The 21402-nt window shown below is 43.7% G+C and overlaps 1 protein-coding gene across 4 annotated transcripts in view; it reads right to left on the minus strand.

Annotated features, from left to right (window-relative positions):
• FAM219A (family with sequence similarity 219 member A) overlaps positions 1–21402 on the minus strand; it is a 95991-nt gene that overhangs the window by 36085 nt on the left and 38504 nt on the right. For all 4 annotated transcript variants that reach the window (XM_071730142.1, XM_071730143.1, XM_071730140.1 and 1 more), the window contains exon 2: positions 6742–6841. In XM_071730142.1, the coding sequence (XP_071586243.1) occupies positions 6742–6841 (100 nt within the window). The remainder of the gene's footprint in view (positions 1–6741; positions 6842–21402) is intronic.

Consider the following 21402-nt stretch of genomic DNA (forward strand, 5'->3'; position numbering starts at 1 on the left):
CCTGTATTTATTGTCTAACTAATCTGCATTAATTTGCCTGTCACAACTGGTTTTCTGCCCTCCTCTTCACTGCTCTGTCTGAAGACAGCCCTGCTGCCCTGAACATGATGTAGCTGTTTACTCTCTCATCCCTTCCAAAAAGAGCCTGGAGATATCCTACAGGAAGGATGCTACCATAAATCTGCATATGCAATTTCTCTTACAAATGGAAGGAGTAACAACACATGAAATAATGTTTAAATAAATTCCTCCCAAGCCCCAGGAGACCTCCAAGTAGTAGGCTGCATTTCTGTCTTCATGAAGAAAATCAATAGCAGTGCTACATTGCCTCTGCACTCTATTTTCCACATTACTCACCCCCCCCATATGAAGTACAGGCTGCATTCAAGGAAATGGGTGCTCCCAGGGGAGGAAAACAGCTGTGTGCACTTAAGGTAATGATGTCACTTTAGGTCACCATGCAAAATGTCAGGGATTTGGAAATCTGCAGTTTTGTCAACAGAGATGGAATTTGGGGACCTTGCTTAAGAATTAAAGTTTTTTTTAGATAAAGTGTTTCTCTGATTTGCCTACAGAGCTTCCTCCCATAAATAACAGCTGCTGTACCTAATTAGCATTAATCCTCTTGTTAGAGAACAGCAACTGGGAATAGTACAATACTTGAGGTATTCACAAAAAGGATACACTAATGGCATTGATTTGTCCAGTCTGCTACAACATTCCCTTATCATTCTGTTGTCTGTATGAAGTGATTAGTTACAAGCTGTGTGGCAGACTGCGAAGAGAGAACACAGAAAAAAGGAGCCACAGATGCAGGCAGGCATTGAGCTAATCAGTCTACACAAGGTACTTGCTGCCTGTTCTGTTTAGGACTGCATCTCCCAGTACCAGTCTTTCATCTTGACCCATGGCTAGAGCAGCCTTGGAAGGGGATCTCTGAGCAAGGCATCCTTTTGAACAGCATGAGGACAGGATGCTCTGTTGTGTGGTTTTTGGCCCTTCACTGGAGAAGCTTTAAAACAGGCTCTTAAACTGACATCTAGCCCTAGGAGAGGGAAGCTAAATAATTACACCAATTGAAAGATCAGTCTCAGGAGCAACACAGGGAGATAAAGGCAGTTAATCCCTGACTGGGGTTAGAGACCATGTGTAAAGTTTCAACCAGAAATGCAACTTTTGTTGTTGTTGTTGTTGTTATTGAACCTTGAGGACTCCATCCTTCTCAGCTCACTGATATTCCCATTGACAGCAATTCAGTATCTGCCACGAATGAGAAGCAGCAGGCAAGAAGGCAGAAGTTAAAACCACAGCTTGTGCCATCAGTCTCTGTCCCCTAGAAGGATTAACTCTGCTCACTCCAACCTCCACCATGATAGGGCCCACCTATAAATTACCTCCTCAGTCTTGTCCAAGTGAAGCAGGGAACAACATGCTCCACTTCCTTGCAACAGGGTTACTGGTGCTATTTTACTCCTTTCAGTGTTGTTCACTCCAAGCAGACATCATTCCAGTTACCTGCTTTGAGGTTTTTGAGAAACTCATTTTTAACAAGCAAGAACTTATACAGCAGCACATGTAAAATAACTCAGTGCCTGGATGTGGATGGCCCTAATTGGCATCCCCATGCAGAATCCCCATCCCCAGCTAGAGACTGTGGAAGCTGGAGATGTAAACTCCTCTGCTGTCAGCAAGTACAATCTTAGGGTATTAATACATTTTAAGATGGAGAGGTGGGACTGTCACAGGAAGAAGCAGAAGCAGACAAGAAGTTTCGGTGGTCTCATCTGAGATCTTGTACTGGAAGATGAGCACTACTGTAGTTTGTCAGAGAACATTTTTTTCTACTGAGATTTACTTCACCTCTCCCTGACCCCATCTGCCTAACTCAGGCACCTCTATGGCTGTTCATTTGCTTTTATTTCTCTCTTGTCACACAGAAAGACAAAAGGCCAGGCTATGTCAATCAAGAGGCTTTTATGCTCACTCTAGCAACAAGTCCAGACTCCTGGTGATCATAATTTCCTTCCCAGAAGTAGCTGGGCTGTGGCTGACCTGCACTAAGAGCAAGCTCTCTCCTACAGAAAAAGAGGCAACTTCCTAAAATGCATCTGGCAGGAGGAAAGGGTTAATATCCTATTAATGAATGGAAGAGATATTAGTTACTGTTAAAAGTTTCTTGCCTCTTGAAGCAAACTAAGTTTCTGGTTAAGATGGTGGATTATATACTTGAGCTACAGCAGTTTACCCCAAAGGCAACTCTGTCACAGCTGTGTCTCCTTACAGGGCTGACAAGCCAGTACGTGGTCTGTGGGTTTTTTATTAGGAAAATAACCAGCCTGGTTATTTATCCCCCTTTTTAAGCTGCTAGGGGAACAAAAGAGTAGCTAGGAAAGCAGGAAAATTATCTGCTACGTTTGCAGTTCAGGTAGTTCTTTTTACAAGAAGCTTTGCAAGGAAAATCTAAAATAAAAACCTGCGTCAGTGTGAACCAAGCTTCCTCTTGGTCTTGGGGACCTCACCTGCAGAGTTTACTCAGTCTTCAGTGCTACCCAGTCTGCCTAATCCAGACACTCATATTTCATATTTTATATTTCATATTCACTTTTAGGCACTCCATTGTGCAATCTTTCAAATACAGTCCTCTCTCCAGTCCAGGGATACAGAGAGGGATGCAGGAGATTCACTGCCAAGATCCTGGTGTGGTGGATGTGCTGATGAAGATGCCTCTGTCACAATTCCTCTTTTTCACTGTAGCCTGTTCTGCAGCATTGCAGCCAAATGCCAGGCTGCCTGTTCTGTTTTAACACAAACTGTCAGGTCACTGACTGCGAGGTAAGACAGTCAGACTGTCTGGGTGGGGATTGCAGTGCAGAGAAGGGAAATTAAAAATGCAAGATAGAAAACCAGATGGCATAAGCTTCATTAAAATAATATCTCATCTCCTGGGGATCCCAAGAGGACCTGTTGCCTGCCAGTGGATACAGGGCCCTTGAGATTTACACTTGGGGATTATTCTGTTCCTCCCCCTCTCTTATCACAACTCTCTGTTTTCAAAAGGCTTGTGGTATGTGCTCCATCTGGATATGCATCCTAATAAGGACATGCTGGAGACATTTTCCTAAGCACTAATGGACACCCAGCCCCCCACTGTGCTGTGGGGACACTCCTTATCAAGTGATTTGCAAGAAACAAAGAAACATGGCTGAACCTTATAGTTTCTGAAAGAAAGACAAAAGTGGGAGTGTCAGAAAAGCAAGAAATACACAAATAATATGGATGTAATATCAGTAAGGGTTTAACACTGTGAACTACACAAACTGGAAGATGTTATTGCCCCCTGGTGTGAGGGCAATATGATATGGCCTTGATATGGCCTCTGGATATGGCCCCAGCAGCAAGATGAATGTTTTACTGTTCCACTTACAAACCAGGTGTAACCTTTAGAAAGTGTAACCTTTAGAAATATAAACCACTAGTGAAGCTTTTCTTGTATCCTGTGGACCCTCCCAAGAAAAACATGACCAAATTTATTAATTCAGAGGAAGAGAAATAACCAAGGAAAAGACCTTCAAAGCAGTGGGATAAATCTGTGTACAGCACAGAACACTGTTTCTGCCACACTCCAATCATTGTGGGCTCTGGAAGCAAAGGTTGTATTCATCCTGGGCTTACTTGAGCTCACTTGAACCAATCTTCCAGCAGTCACATGTGACAGATTTATATATGAATCTTCACAGAGAGAGAAATGACATTTATTAACCTTCCATGAGAGCATTTGACATTTGAACAGTTGATTCTGATTTAACAGTGAAAAATGTCACTATCCATATGGAAAACCTGCAATAGGACTGACACCCTGGTCACCACCATCCCTGACAATGGCTCTGCCAGTTGAGCTATTAAACATTTATGCACTTCCTCAAATTTGCCTAGCCTTAAGGTGATTAAAACCCAATCCAAATCCTGATAAATTTAATGCAGAAGAGACAAATGAAATCTAGAGAACAGGGGTGAGATCTGGGAGATGTGAGGCATTAAACTGATTGAAAATTGTAAAGATGAGGCAGATTTTACGAATAGCAGGAGCTGATGTGGACTAAAAGCATGTTACACTGGCTGCACACAATGCCATTAGCCTTGTTTTGCTGCAGGTAATCTAGAACTCATCTGGGTATGGCTAAGAGTCGATCCAAATGCCACTCAATATTTGTTCACCTAATTAAAGCAGTACACTGTTTCCACAGGCAGAGAGAGAGATGTTTGAACTGACTTCTTTCTGGAGAAAGGGCAGGAATATCCTCATCAGCCTTGTAAGACAATTTACCTGAAGTAGGTGGGTTTCACCCACTATTTACCTTCATAAGCACACTGTAGTCACCACTGAGCATTCACTGAGCAGGAGCAGTAGCTGGAAAGAAGGTGCTGGCAATGACACACCTCCATCTACTGCAAAAAGTATTCAGACTCTTCTACCTCACGTAGAAAAGCAAAATTTCTGGCAGAAAGACTAACTATTCTGTTATATCTGATCCTTGGAAGAAAGCTGACAGACTCTGCAGAAGTGTGACTATTGGCATATTTTCAAATGTCAGTATATTTTAGTTATTAGCTACCTGATAATCAACTGTTCTAATAAGCTTCCTCTTCCTTAGTCACTTCACTTGGTAAATCCCAGTCTGCATCTGACTGAGTTTCTCCTACCTTATTTTTCTCATTTCTGTTATTCCAGTGTTCATGTTTTCTCTCTATGGTATTTCTGCATGTCTATTGTACTGCTGTCTCCAAAGTACACTATGACTAAATTTTCTTTTTCAGCTCCTGCTTTTTCTGTCAAAGTCAGTAATGAACACATAAATGAAATGACTGCTGGAGAACTCCACCAGCAATCTCCCTTTTTCTCATACTTTCTCTTTCAGCACTACCTACATGCTTTGAGTTCCTGGGTTTCTGAACCTACTGGCTTTGCTTAAGCACTTAGTTTGTAAAATGGAGTTTTGTTACAGATCTACCTTTTAATTTAATTTGCATTAGTTGAACTTGTTATCTCTGAATTCAAACCTATTTCCTATGATCAGGTCTCCTATAAAATCCTCATGAATCACCAAAGCCAATTCTACAACAGTACCATTTCCTGTCACATTAGAGAATCTCTGGAGGGTATTTTTATTGCCAAGAAATGCAACAATACCTCAGTTTTTCAATACCAACAATAGAATCGGTCGCGCTCCAACCTGATTCCTGGCGTTAAATTATCCAAAACAGCTATTGCAGTAGTAATTATCTCCCTAATAACATTAGAGAACTCTCCAGACAATGAATAATGATCCTGGTGGCACATGGCATGCTGGCAGCGATAATCTTCTACACAACTGTGAGTTGTGCTGTCATTAACACATACAGTTGCTCTCTGATTTTTCCTGAAAAGCAGAGACTGGTTTTAGAGTATTCATGATCTTCTGTCCCAATGCTCTCACTCATATCCCATAGATTAATGTCCTCCACTTTGCTGCATCATCTCACTGTGTGTGCATATCCAACTTTCTGTATTCCTCTTCCTAGTCACCCTTTCAGAGAGATCTTGCCTACTCAAGTAATTTATTTTTCTTTGCTTTTCATGGGTATACTCTGTGACACTCCTTTCTGCACTCCTATGACCCGATTTGTCTGACTACTCAGTTTACCAGGAAGAACCTTGAGACTTTGCAAGTGCTCCTTAGCTTTTTCCTGGTGTTTCTTTCAGGCTCCTCCAACAAATGAAGCCAGCATTAGTGTTTGCAGTAAAATGGCAGGTCCTTGCATAAAACCTATTGAGAAAATCTCTTCATAAATCACTGATTAATGCCCAAACTTCCCCAAATCTTCCTACCTTAGCTGTCTGCTGACCTTCACTCTCACTCATTCTGCAGAGTCCAAAGCTTTTCCACTGATCACCTGGACACTGAGTTCCTTCAGAGTTCTGAAACATGGCACAGTCACCCTAAACCAGCTTCAGAATCATCTGATCAATATCATTTGTTCTGATGTGAAGGACAACCAGGCAACTGCTTCCTGCTCCTACTGGAAAATTTTCCAGGCTTAAATTCACATTTTGTATCTATTCTTTGAGCAAAAAGCACAGTGCTCCTTTGACCTGTTCTGCCTCACATTCTTGAACCTGTGTGGCACAACAGTGGCTCAGGTTTTGGAAGCAGGACAGCCATGTGTGAATTGCTTTCCTCCTTAGGAAAGTCTTGCAAGAAAGCAGTGTATTATTCTAACTGGATGATTCTGCTTCCAGAACTTAAAAAAATATTGCTCAGAAACAGCAGTCACATTTGTATCTGAATCTTTACTGACATACAAGCTCTTTTCACAGTAACACAGCTCTGTCTTTACCTGGGAGTGGTCCAGTTCTCTGACCCTTTCCCTTTTGTTTGCAGGTATTCTATCTTCTCTTTATAGTCCCTCCATATTATCTTCATTCTTTATCTGGCCAAGCCTTGATCTTAGCTTGATAAAAATCAGTATGTTTAAAAAGTGATGCTTTCCTTTCAAGGCATAGATCCTTCCTCTAGCACAGCCCCAGACACAGGGTCCTTACAAGCTTGTAGGTCACTCGCCTGAGCAGTAGAATCACAGATAAAGCTCTGTGATTTGAGCTGAGTTGGCACACTCTGCCACATGCACGGAGATACCACAAGCACCTCACCTTATTTCAGACCTGGGATTCAGCCTTTTCACGCTCCATCAGCAAAAACTCACCTAATTTCACCTGAAGTGGGGACGGCTTATAGTTCATGGCTACAGTCTCTCCCTCTCTCGTGTCACAATCTCTGTCCGAAATAGATGCAGCTGTTGGATCCTGTTAAAAAAAAAAAAAGAAAGGGAAAGAAAACAGAATGGCTTAGCTAAAAGTTATGCAGTCTTTTCTCTAACTGGCTCTTAGGTGAGTCCACCCCCATCTGTATTCAGAGAGAGCTGAGAACATGCCAGTATTTTGAGTAGCTGAAACTCAGGAAAAACACAGAGCTTGGGAAGCACATTTTGTATGCTAAAAGTACCTCTTGAAACGCCAGATTTCAACATCAGACTTATATGATGGATGATACTGGGAATACAATGTGGAGGGTGGGTCATGAGTTCAAATTCAGCTCGGGCTAACAGTAGTCCCAAAGCATTTTCATGCACTCTTTGAGGTGCTGTATGAAATGCATTTAGAGTTCCAGTCAAGTTTCAAGTGCACCTGTCAACCTCATGATTAAAACTAAAGAACTCATGACCACCTGTGTTAAAGTCCTGCTCAGAAGGAATCAGGATTGAATGAGTAGAATTCAATCTCTGGCTCCTCTTGGCAAAAGGATGAAGAAGTCTGTATGTCCCATATGGGACCTACTTTGGGGCTCCCCAGAGAGATTTCATCTTAGTATCTGTCAGCACAGCACCTTTCACTGTCACTGAAATCCCCCCAGAACCCAAAGCATGAAGCCCCCCAGAACCCAGACATGAAGCCTTCTCTCATGCCTACTTGCAGAAAACCTAAGCCAGGTAGCATAGTACTCTGTGGTCCAACACATCAAAGGATTCAGAGAGAGACAAACTTCCAGTTTAGGAAGTTCCATCACTGCTAAAAATATCTGAAGTGCTTTCACAGCAAACTTCCAGCCTGCTGGAACTATCTCTACTTAGCACCATAGTGCAAAATTAAAACTGGTTTTCAAACATGCTAATTTCTTCCAGCCTAGAAGCTAGAAACTAAACTGACCATGCATATATATAAATATTTGCATATATTTGATGTAAATCTATATTTATAATTGGTAGAGCTGCACAGGGAAAGCAAACATCCTATATTAGGTCCAATATCTGAAGAAACCATCACTTTCTAAGAAACAGAAGGAAGCTTTAGAAACTAAATACTAGAAAACACCATCCCAAACTGGTAAATTGACACTGTCCATCTTTTGATTTCTGGAAATTATATTTTGTGCACAATTTTTTATTAAAAATCTAACACATAATTTGGCATTGAATCTGTATGCAAGGCAGAATCACTGAGTTTCAAAGCAAGGTACCATTGCTCTACATGCTCAGTAAAAAACACCTGGTGAGACACTGGCCCTTCCTCCCCAGTGCCTGTCTTCTTTCTAGAGTGCATGTTACCTCATTTTGAGATGCTCAGCTCATGAGATTAAATCTGATTCACAAATTAGGCTCTGTCTTCATAGAAACTAGCCAAATAACACAGGTAGGGTTATCAAAATTCTGCTTCCTTGCACTATCCAGTAGACTTTGACAGTACTTAAAATGGATAGTGCTTGTAAGACCTTGCATTCAATGACATTAAATAGACTATGCTGAACCATATAAAACTTCTTCTTTCCTCTAATGTAGTCACCGAGGCACTTTTTTCTAACAGAGCAGTTTAATGACTTGTTAACAAGGTTAGAGCAGGTTGCAAACAAGCAAGCCAGTCTCCAGGAGAACATAGTTAGGCAGAAATGATGAATCACATGCATTTTAGGTTAAAACTCCTACTTTAATAAGCAAACTAAATGGCAAAATACAGCAACTGACTGGTAAAAACACAGCAGTTGAAACTAAATGAAGCTAAAAGTGAAGTGGTACATAGAAGAAAAACAATTCCAACTTGAAAAATGAAAAATTATGAACTGTAGCCAGACATTGCAGCTCAAGGAAGAGATCTTGGATAACAGGTTCCATCGGATGAACAGCAAGATAGTACAGACTGACAATGGACAGGGGTCCATTCAGGGACAGGGACCTTCAGGAGAGGTCTAAATAACCCTAAATGGGGAGAGATTGAGAACAGGGATCAGCTAGCCCCTATTTTACACAAGCAGGAGAGAACAAGTGGCAGTTAACACACAGCAGCTGAAAGCAAACCAACTACTTCTCCATGAAACAGATGATGTGCTCCTGTGGCTACCAAAGGGGCTTAGGAAAGGGTAAGAAAAATGAATAGAAGGAATATCCATCAAATCACTGCTTCTGGCTCTGGCTGCCCTCAGGCATGGATCGCTGGAGGGGAGGAATCAAGGCGTTCCTGTCCTCTTGGGGACACAACACAGGGGCAGGAGAAACTTTTAATCTGACTTGAAATAGCCATGCTTATTTTCTGTGTCAGTCTATTCTATTATCTCATCTGACAATCACTTCTTGCTGTATCTTTCTAACACTGGATCAGCCCCAAGCACATCCAGCTGAAGGGGCTAGACCAGGACCTGGGCTATAGGAAAGGGATATTCATTGGAATGGCTGGAGAATACAAAGAACATGGCTGTTTCCCAGTCATGCTAGAACCACACCAGGAGGGATGTGGTAACTGGCAGGCCCACTGCCCAGGTCCAGGCTTGTCATATGATAACCTTTTTTCTGGGAAAAGGCAGTATACAGCCATTTCTAAGGTGCATGACTGCAAAAGCCAGATGCTTCCAGGCATTACTGAACACAGGCAAGTTCTTTGAGCTGCAATCTGCTGACTGCAGGGAAGCGTGGGAGAAGATGTCATGGGAAAGGACGTGGTGCAATGGGCATATGCAGCCTCCTATGCTGCTGCAGTCCAGCACAGGGACATGAGAGCTCACCTGGACTAGCTCAGGTTCAAACTGTTAAAATTATGCTTCAACTATTCAAATCAAAACCAGTCTCTTTCCTAAAAGCTGTTGTGCTGACAGTAGTATTCCTTGTGGATAACCTGCCAGTGACATTAGACATCTGCTTGCATGAACAGTCCAAGGGGAAAAATACTTCCAGGTGCCCTTGATGATCCACAGAATCTGGTCCTTAACCAGCTAGAGCAAACTCAGAGCTGGGTTCTAAACCAAATAGAAAAAGCTTCCTAAACCTCCAGGGAAAACGAAGATGATTTTCCAAGAGTGACCAATTCCATTATGTCTTAGGCATTCATCTTAAAAGGAGGAGAATCCATCCCTGGAGATACATCTCTGTCTCCTCACTGGCTACAGGGAGGCCTGGCAGCTGGTGAAGACTGGACCCTTGCCTCTGAGACTGGTGCAGGGAATCATGATGGGCACAGCACCAGAGTCCACAATAATGCCAGTCCTGAAATTCATCTTGAAGCTTCTGAGTGACACTTTGCTGCCTCAGCAGCATTGCCACATTATGCCTGCACACCAGACCCACAAACAGAGCTAAGGCATCATGAAGTACCAGCAGAGTCTGGGTGACCACAGTTGTGTGCACAGGCCAGGCTGCTGCCTCCAGGGAGCAGAATGGATCCAAAAGGACACTGAGCTGGGTCACAGTGTCCCCAGTGCCAGCAGGTCTCTAGCCCTGTCCCAGCAACATGGAAGCAGTTCCCATCCATCACTTTGTATATGTTTGGTGGCAGTGAACAGGACTCCATAGTAATAATCCCAGCAGGGATGACACCATTCACATGGCAGCTGGGCTGAAGCTGCCTCTTTGCACGAACACACACTGCTTCTGTGAATACTGAACAGGTACATTTCTCTCTCTTTAACTCATCCACCCTGAGAAACATTTACTTGACTAACCAGCCTTGTGAATACCTACGGGTACAATGAGAGTCACTGCGGGCTTTCGCCATTGGAATTCACTGGGTGATTTTGTCCTCTTTCTGTAAGACTCCCAAAACAAATTAATTCAGCTCTGACCTCAGAGACAAAATCTCCACTGTGCAGTGTGACTGGTCCCAGGCCAGATGATGTGATTTCTCCCTGCTCATTGCAGGGAACACGACAGCCCTGATCAAAAGGCAAGTTCTGAGCTGCGGCTGCAGCTATGGTGTAAAAGGCTATGAGAATTTGAATACATTTAAGGGATTTTTTTGTTCCTGAGGCCTCCTTACGTCTTCATTCCTAGGGACAAAAAGACATTCTATCAGGCCAGTGCAGCAACATCTGGATGGGGCCAGAGTTTAATGGAAGCTTTCTCCCCACATGCTCACAGCTTAACTGGACATGCACAACTACAGCATTTGAATGATGGGGTGATTCCTTACTAGTTTGTTTTTTCCTATGGACCTTTAAAACTGCCCTCATGCTAAGTACAACCATGTTCTAGAGTCTGTACCATGTACCATTCCTGAACATCAGAAACTGGCTCCAGTGAACAGTGACAGAGCAGGAGTGCTGTGAAACTTTGGTTTGCAGGGGCACAGAGAGAAGCTGAAACCACTTTTAGCCAAAATCAGGGGCTTTAGGAAGATCATAAAATCATAGGATCATAGAATTGGCTGGGTTGGAAGGGACCTCAGAGATCATCAAGTCCAACCCTTGATCCACTCCCACTGCAGTTCCCAGCCCATGGCACTGAGTGCCACATCCAGTCTCTTTTTAAATATCTCCAGGGATGGAGAATCCACCACTTCCCTGGGCAGCCCATTCCAATGTCTGATCACCCTCTCAGTAAAGAAATTCTTTCTAATGTCCAACCTAAACCTCCCCTGGCACAACTTGAGACCTCCTGTGCCCTCTTGTCTTGCTGAGGGTTGCCTGGGAAAAGAGACCAACCCCCCCCTGGCTCCAACCTCCTTTCAGGGAGTTGTAGAGAGTGATGAGGTCTCCCCTGAGCCTCCTCCAGGCTGAACAGCCCCAGCTCCCTCAGCCTCTCCTCATAGGATCTGTGCTCAAGTCCCTTCACCAGCCTGGTTGCCCTCCTTTGGACCTGCTCCAGGACCTCGATATCCTTCCTAAACTGAGGGGCCCAGAACTGGACACACTCAGCAAGGTTTTTATTATTTCTCTTTTTCAAAATGTCGTCTTTTTTTTTTTTTTCAGTACTTAATAACAAACACAACACCTGGCATGATGCACCAGCAAACTGCAGTTACATCCTGAGCAATGGAGATGGGTGCTGGGTACAAACACACACTCATAGCACCTTGGAAAATACATCTTCATTTGACTTTCTTCAGATAACACTGCTGACACCTTGCAAGTTTAATAAACTCCAGTTTCCCACAACTTAATCCCCTGGGATCCCAGAGCACATGGAAAGAAATGGGCACATTCAGTTTCTGAGGTTTTCAGCTGCTCCTTCAATACACAGCTGGAAAATGAGATGTCTCTCCCTTTCCAATCCCAAAAATCAGTCATTTTTACAACCTGAAGAAAATGTTCTCCACTCTGCTGTTTGTGGAAAACTCTGTGATCATTAAAGCAGCTCTGCTTTTTGATAAAGCACAGTGGAAAAATTGCCCTTACCCTCCAATCTCGAGGAAAGACCCAATATACAGGGCTTTACTCACCACTGCTCTCCACAGTTCAGAGGCTTTGGTCTGCTCATTATGAGCTGAATCAGTATGACCTGATCCCTCAGTAGTATAACCCAGCTACCTTGGTCTCTTTCTCGTACCAACCAATGGTGTGATTGCTGTCTTCTATCCAGCTTAAAAGATGCTGGAAATCTCCATACCAGCACACCTGTGACAGCCTACAGCAAGCACTCACAGGGCAGCAGATTTGTTTTCTGAAGCTGCCCATGTGGATCACATGCTTCAAACAAACGCTAACAAGAATGGACAAGCCCAAGTGTTCTGCTTCTTTTCTGCACCAAACACTGAGTCTGGAAAACTTGACAGATGTTCTGTGCATGAGAGACTTACTCAGTGAGCAGAAAAACAAATCTGTATGCACCCCAAATGCAGGGTGTTACATTCAGATTTCCGAGAATTTTCCATCATTACCGTGTTGTCATCCCAGACTCTCAGGCTAAAACATTGATCCTGCTAATAAATATTTACACCTTAAGCCTCTCTGCCCTGGGAGGAGAAAAACCTATGACGTTTGCAGCTTCACTTTGCCTCAAACTGTACCACAGAAGGATATTGTGAGAAATGCAGCTGCAGGCAGCAGGATTCCGGGGAGGGGACTCTGATGTGTACAGATGGATATGTAAAACCATGATCCCACAGTGTTTTGGACAAGAGACCTCTGTAGCCTCTAGGTACAACACAGACATAAAATATCTACAAACATAAAGTGCTTAAAAAAACCCAAAGCACTAGGAACAAAACCATTGGTAACCAAGATGTGCAGAGTCAAAGTGAGAAATAGCATACAAGAAAAGGCTCAAAGGCCATGAGATTTATAGCAGATGAATATGAATCCACCAAACAGATATACAATGGTCAATAACAACATGTTCAGCTGGAGAAAGAAAAGTGTCCCATAACAATGTATGGCAGGAATGGAAACTGCAAACCTGACAAAAGACTCTCCCCATGCCGTCCTCCTGCATCTCTCAGGTTTCACCTTAAACAAAAAATTTTGGAGGCCACTATTTCAAGGAAGATGCAATAATCTCAACAGTTTCATAGATAAAAGTTATAAGCTCCAACCATCCAGAAACACTGAAACAATGGGGTTTTTCAGAGAAGAAAGGGGAAGAATAAGGAGCTACACAATAGCTGTCTTCAGATACAAAAAGGATGCTGCAGAGAAAAAGGCATTTTTTTTTTTTTTTTCATGTTTCTGGTCAAAAGAATAGGAAATTATTACCTTAAATTGTAGCAGATTTGCAAGGAAATATCAGAATAAACTGTAGAGATAAGGCTAAAGTGCTGTATGTTTGCTTGATGAAGTTGTGGAATTGCTGTTGCAAGACCAGGTTAGAAACTGATTTTTCACAGAAGTCAACAGAGCTCATCAGGTTTTTGATCCTGATTTGGTGCAAGCTGGTAAGATCCCTGATCTTTACAGGTCCCTCTCCTGCATCTGTCTTAAGAGAAGACAAGCCTGGCAGAACACCCTTTTATCCTGGTAATGAGAGCTCCTCCTAACTCCCCTATCCAGTTCCAAGCACCATGGCTTCCCTTCACCTTCCCTACATGAGCTGAATTAAAATACATTTTTTCTAAGTCTCACATGTTGAAGGAACTCCAGAAACACAGGGTGACCAGAGCAGAAGGCTCCCAGGAAGACATGGCTATCACTTTCCATCAGAATGTGCAGACTGCTGGGTCCAGAGCACTAACCACTCATCTCAGCATCACCATCCCACAACAAAGTGAAAATAAATGGCATTTTGGTGACAAAGTGACTGATGCTCTGAAATGCCATTCTGATAGTACTGACTCAGTTTCAACAAAGCAATAAAGAACAACTGTTTGTTGACTTTCCACTAGCTCTGCCAATGCACCAGTTACAACATCGCTGTTTTTCTTTTCTGAGCAACTGCTGAACAGATCTTATTTAACAGTAACAAATTAGGCCTGCAATATACACTAACAGATCCAAATTATGAACCTGATTCATTTATTATTTTAAGACAAACTGGCATTTAAAGTAATTTTCCTTCAGCAGTTGAAAAGCCAGCAGTGTTAACACTGCTTCATGATGAAAACCTCAAGTCTTACTGATTAAGACTTGAATGTCACTGAAATGAGTATTTACTGTGTACAACTGCAGTCAGGGTAGCTCAGATCCCTGCCAGGTAATGAGGAGTTTAGGTCTTTGCTTTGCCTCAAATGAGGGCAGAAGAGAACTGCCAGTCCTAGTGCTGGAGACCCAGCCATGAAGTCTGCCTGATTGCCACATTCAAACTGAAGAAAATGCAAGGAACAGAAAGGCAAAACTGTGGAAAGGGAATGAGACATTTCAGAGGTCTCTTTTCCTAATCAAAAATGACATTTGCAGCAGAGGGAAGAAAGTCCTTGTTTTTTTTAGATGGTGATGTATGACTAATCCTGGGAGGCTACAGGACCACAGGAAGCACCAATTCGGTAAGTAGACCAAATACTTTGAGAAAGTAACAGAGGGACAAGGAAGAAAAATGGGAGTAATTACATGATTTCTGTTAGAGATTTCCCTCTGAGAAACCAGCAGCACAAGCAGCCCCTAATCCTTTCCTTCTGCTCATGATAGAGTATATTTAACACTGAATTTCCCTCCAGGCTGTCCTCACACACATAAGCCATCACTATTATCACATCCATTTATAGGTTCAGTATCTTGTGCTAACTTTACATGACTTAAATTGGATCATTAACATTGCAAATTAGAGAAATGCCACACTGCACTCCCCACTGCCTGCAGCACTTGCCAAGTGGCTGGCATGCAATAACTATTTAAAACCAGATATTAGCTGAGGTATCTTTTCAGGAGATTACAATACCAAAACATATCCTTCCTTTTAAAGGATACACATATGAGGACATTACACCTTCCCTGATTATACAGCCACAGCTCCATGAACCAACATGAGCCATTCTGGTATTGAGGGCAATAAAGTATCACAGATTCCTTGGCAGCTCTTGCAGAAGTCAGTTTAGCAACCAGCATCTGGCCCAGCCAAGATCTCAAAGCCCCCATACAACTTTGCAACTGCTCTTTAAACCTTAAATCATCAGGGAAGGTATCCTCAGAATTATTAAAAAGCCAGACAAGAGTCAAAGCCAAGGTTTGCAGGTGTGTTTGCAGGACAGAGGCAGGAACAGGAGCCTGAGCTCTTGGCTACATGTTTGTAGCCAAATCCTATAGAAAACTGGAGTGTTCTGCACAGACCCAGTACTGTCCATATAGGACCACAGCAGGATCTAGTAGTTACTGAATTCAGCCTTCCTGGTTGGTGTTGGGAATTTCTTTTCATGGTGCATCCCACATTAATTCCTTCAAGGCTTTAAAGGAGCATCACTAAGATGAAAAATCTATTTTCAATTAAGGAGTTGAGTTTTCCATACGAAATGAAGATGACCAGAGACTCTCCCATGTGGCAGAGAGGAACTGTGCTTCCTTCACATGGACTGCCCCAAGAACCAGAGAAACTGGCTGAGGAAGTGCAACACAAGTGGTGCCATCCCTGCTGAAATGCCATGGCCATAGGCATATAGAGAATGGTTTACAGATCCTCTTCACATGCAGCTAGGCCATTCAAGCTGTACATTAAGGGAAAGATCAAAGTTTGCCTCAAGGAAACACTAAAAATCCTGGCTGGTCCCCGCAGATACTGCAGAGGTGATGTATTCTTACAAAAATGCCCTGGCACAATACAAATGACAGTGGGAGAATCCTGTTCCAGTGATGCAAATTCCCTCCAACATTCTGGAGATGGGATGATTGCTTTCATAGGCCATGGACTGGATCCAATGTGGCAAATATGATGTTACTAAGCTTTCAGAGCCACTGGATATAAGCACAATAGCAGGAAAAGCTGGGACAGCTCCACATATGTACCTTTCAACTGCCCAAGGACTCCAATCAGTGGTTCAATGTCACAGCTATTACTAGCATACCTCTGGGGCCACTCCTTTTCCAATGAGCAGTTAGGATGCTTTTTTATTTTTTTTTAAAGGCAGATGATTTTTACATGTTCAACTCCTATATGAGGAAGATGAATGAGGCTTTCCTTTTTGCTCCTAGCATACCCTTGGCACCTCAAATCCTTTTCTGAGATGTTTCGATTGCTTCTCCTCCTCCAGCAATTGTTCTTCATCCTGATTTTTTTTCTGCACCCAGTTAATCCCCCTTCTGCCAGAGGGCAGGAGCATCTGGCTCTCCAGGTTCTCTGACTGAGGTCTCAATGATCAGACCCACACCATGGACAAGGCCACTTGCTGAGTTTCAGCGTGATCTCAGGTGTTTCTGGAATGTAAATGAGATGTGTGCAGACAGCAGAACGTTTTTTCTGCCTCTGGATTAATGTTGAAACCACAGGATGTCCTCTTCATCACAAACCTACTTTGAGTTTGCCAAGCCTATTGCCTTCAGCCCAAGGGACCCTGAGCAAGTATGTGCTCTCTATACAAGCCAAGAGCCTGCAATCTATTCAGCCTGCACTCAAAGCAAGGGCATGGATAGATCTTGTAAGGGCCTTCAGCAGCAAATCACCACATCTCCCTTCAGGTACTCAGCCAAAAGTAGTTCAGGAAAGAGTAAAAGTCATCAGCACTGAAAACTCAAGGACTCAGCATCTTGCTTCCCAGGGAAGTTGAAAATCTGGGACTGCTTCATAATAAATGTGAGCTGTCAGGATGCTGAGCAAAAAGCACACACCTGTGCATTTGTCCAAGACAAAAGCACCTCTGGTCCCAGAAAGGAGGTTTGGTGAGGAAAGGAGACAGACTGTGTGACCCAAACAAAGCCCTCAGGAAGCACTGTGGGGGCTGGTCCACTACACAGGGAAAGAGCTTTCCAGATGTTTCCCAGGAATTATAATAATGGATGTTCAGTGGTATGCAAAGCTCTTTTAACAAATCTGAAAACACAGGCTCTTCCAGCACAACCCAGAAGATGAGGACATGCCCAAGGCTTGGGGACCACGTGGATCTGTGACACGGCAGACAGGTGGGGATCTCAGTGTTTGACACCAGCTTAGGATGGACAGAGGAGGGGATTCTGCCACAGCCCATGCTTTCATACTCACCCAGCACTGCCTCCTGACACCACCAACTCAGCCTGATGGCTTCAAGAGGGCAGACTCAGGCAGGCAGGGCTGCTCTTGACCTCACCTTGTCACGCTCAGTGTGGCCACCAAATTGAAGTCCTCAGTACACTGCACCGAGCATGGACTGAAACATCCTGCAAAGCTGGACCCCACCATTAAGGACTAAGCAATTTCTCTCCACCAGCAGAGAAAACAAAGCCACCAAGCTGAATGCTCAGCAGCCCCTTTCTGTTTAGCACGGTTTCACCTTGTCCCAAGAGATAAAGAGCTCAGCCATCAGATTTCCATATTTATAAGGAGAAAGCTTCTGTTTAGCCATGCTTGTGACAGAAATAAAGCCACAAACAGAAGCAGAAGCAGCAGCACAGCAAACACATCTGAGGGGCGGGGATGCGAAAGCTGAGGGAGAACTCAAGTTGCTCTCTTCCTTGGCACAGCTCTCCATCCCTGAGCGAGGGCACAAATCATTTTGGCTTCTAAAATAAGAGCTTGCCTCACCCCTGTCCCTCATGCCTGTGTCTCCGTTGCTAATTAGCATCTGGGGGGGATGCAGATTCCCCTCTGACAAAGTGCTGTTTGGCTCTCTTCTCCCCTGACATGTTCGTATTAGAAACACCCTCATTACATGACTAGTCAGGGAAGCTGAGACAAAGGCACGGGAGCTGACTTAAAGGGAAATTGCTGATTTTTGTAAATGTGGCTTTTAAATTATTCTGTCGCCAAAGGGCAGGTAGAAAGGTGCTCCTTCCTCTCCTGATCCTGGAAAATAAAAACCAAACTGTGCAAAACTGAGGTTCCTGAAGAAAACCCCATTTGTATTCCCAGAAGTAGCAGCTCTCTCACTGTCTCCTCTATTTCCACTCTCGATTCCCTTGGTTGTTGCAGGGTTGCAGTTTCTGCATTGCCAAGGTTCTGGGGAGCCTCCAGCCCCATGCTGCCCACTGGGACTGAGGTCAGCAAGGTGTCTGACAGCCTCAGCCCTACCAGACACTGCAGATGGAAAGTGACAAACATGGTTAGCTTTTTACCAGGTCGAGTTTAAAACTCGGCAGCACACAAAATGTCAGGCTGCCCCTGGAGAGTGCCTGAAGATATTTATCACTGCTGTCTTTCATGTAGTGCGGTGGACTGAGCAAAGACCAGAGCATACCTTTAATATCAAGGTAAACTGGGGTTGGCAGGAGCTGTTTAAAAGACAGGCTATTTAATGGCATGAGGAGAGCATTGTTTAAAAGAGAATTTGTTTCCCCTCCATGTTCCCTGCAATTGAGCTGGTTTCCATGCAGCTCCAGCTTGTCTTCTCAGCTTCCTCTTGGCAGCACCAGAAAGAGGTACCAGATCAGCTTCCACCCTGCTTCTCCTTTGAAGCCATACCCTTTATCAGCTGGAATCAAGCCATCTGTCCTGGCACCATACGAGAAGCTAGAGCAGATTGCAGAGCATGGAAAGAAGCACTGCACAAGGTGGGAACAGGAGGCTCAGGGAGCACACTGCACGCACAAAAAGCCAAACCAGATCCATGGTTGAGCTGGGAAGGGAGATGAAAGGGTGACTGCAGCATCAGAACTCCCTGGGAGAAGTTCAGGCACATGCTCATCTGATCTTGCTCTTTCTTTATCTCCCTCTGGGCTGCTTCTCAGGCACAGACCATCCAAAAAGCCCAGCACCAGGGCTCCCAAAGGCCTTGCTGGAAGGCAGAAAACTACAAGCTACAGAGGGTTTTGCTCACTGCTCGTGACTGCCCAAACTTTTGCATCCTGACAGATTTTTTTTCATTTCCCAAATGCCTACTCTTTGGGTTGCAATTTTGCATTCTGAGCATTTCTCTCAGTCTTGCTTGAAAAAAAAATAAATTACACATGCATAATCATATACATAAATTTGTTGTTGTTATCGAGGTGGGGTGCTGGGAATGCATTTTGTCACCCTAAGCCTTCTCCTCTAAGAGACACCCTTCTCAGTCCCTGCAGTCTGAAATAGGCTGATGAAGGCAGGTGATGAGCAAGGAGGGAAGAAGGCAGGATCTGTCAGCAGGACTAGAGCTAGCTGGAGCAGAGCATGGTGAAAAGACTGGATGGGTTACCTGGGAAAGAAAATACAAATGGCTGAAACATGTTCCTAGAAGAACAAGTCCAAAAAGACAAGGAACAGGCAGAACAGGGGCGGTGAAAGTTGGTCAAGCTAAAAAGCACTAGAGGACCATGGCTGGTACTTCTCCAGCTGGTCCCAGGCTATGTCTGAGTGAAGCCTTCTTGCAATGAAGAGTAATGAAGTGGACTTAGGAACCCAACTGTCTGAACCCACCTAAGGCTGCTGGCATCCAGCAGTGTGCTCAGATGGCCCAGAGCCATGCTACCAGGGCACGCTGGGGCTTCCTCAACACATTTTCTTCTGTTAAAATTGCAGGGAACATACAACAGAAAAAAACAGCGAGCTGGTTTGCCAAGCTCTCAAATATGGGAAATGCAGCCTACTTTGATCCTGTGCAACCTGGGTGCTACAAAACAGTCTTTAATAACATAATCATGTAAGCCCTTTCCCTTGGTAACTTAAGAATGAGCATGGGCATAGGCTGAACTGAGGTTACACAAAGAAGAAACAGAAGACCAAGTACATGTTTTCTTGCAGAAATTGCAAGTCACGTAGAAAACAGAGGAGCAGAACACAGAGGAGGAAAGACAATCTTGTGGTTATCCAATGCAAGGCTGTCCCGGAGAACTGGGACCTTCATGCTCTTAGAGGAAATGTGCCAAGTCTCTAAAACCAGATTTACCACAGAGGGTCATTAATAAGTTCTCCTTCCTCTGTTGGGCTCCTGGATCACAGCCCCATAGTGTTATATGCTGAGTGCTTATAAGCATATCATATTATAACACCATCAAAGTGAGCAGGAGTGGAGCTTTGAGTAGGTGACAATACACAAATAAGGAGGGTGAAAAAAATTATCCAGTGATAGGTACGTTGCACTGAAAACCCCAAATGATCTTCTGGCCTTAACTGGTCTCTGTCTCAAGCCCTCATCCCTCTAGCCACAAGATCATGAGAGGGAAGGGATTCTGAAAGGACTAGGGGGATCTGGTAAGGCTTTCTACTCCATCCCCTCACCTTGCAGGAGGGCTGAAGGGATGAACAAGGATTTCGTGAAGTGTTCAGACACTACCTGGCATGCCAAATGCCATGGACCTGTCCTCAAAATGATTCCTTTCACTATCAGGGGAATTTCAGTTTTCTTTCTTTATTCAGCTCACATGTGTTTGCCATATCTTTCTGCACCTGGTGCACTCACCCTTCCTCCTAATGCACTGGTGTGTCTTGCAACTACGCCTGCAACCCCACTGCTCATGCAGCCATTCTCTGTGGAGAGCTAGGAGAGCAGGAGCACTTGGTGAAGTAAGAGCCAAGGAATTATTAAAACAAATCCAAGCAGCAGCTCAAATCTTTACTTTGATCTTACCAAAGTTTACTTTGATCTTGACACCAAAAGAGAAAAATCTCTTCTGAGATGACCTGCAGATTGGGAAAGTTCTCTTTCAGGGCCCAGTAATTAGAGGACTAAAAGAGGTACTGTCTGTTCCTTCTCAAAGTGCTTATTTTTACTTTGGTGTAGATCCCTGAATCCTCCTTATCCATTAACTGGTGTCTTGTGCCAACACACCATAAACTGCAGGAATGGATTAGCCTCACCATCTCTGCCCTTCACCCTACTGACTTAGCTTAGAGATCAGTGTCTTTTAGTCTCACTAAGTTCTTAGTAGCTTGTGTTTTGGAGTAGGAGTTTGGACATCTACTAACCCCTTCTTTAATTTTTTTTTTCCTACCTCCTTGATTATTTTCCTCCTCCTATCATTTCTCCTACTATTTGCTTCTTCAAGAAGAAACAATCTCATCATTTTCAGTGTCTTTCTTGTTGCAGACACCAAACTCTTCCTGATACCATAATATCCATTTTAGGATGGGTGATAAGAAACATACACAATGACCCAGGCAACATACTACTGATCCAGAATGGCATCACAGTTTTTTGTCTGCATTTTA

Source organism: Heliangelus exortis, chromosome Z, assembly GCF_036169615.1.
Source record: "Heliangelus exortis chromosome Z, bHelExo1.hap1, whole genome shotgun sequence".
Lineage (NCBI taxonomy): Eukaryota > Metazoa > Chordata > Aves > Apodiformes > Trochilidae > Heliangelus > Heliangelus exortis.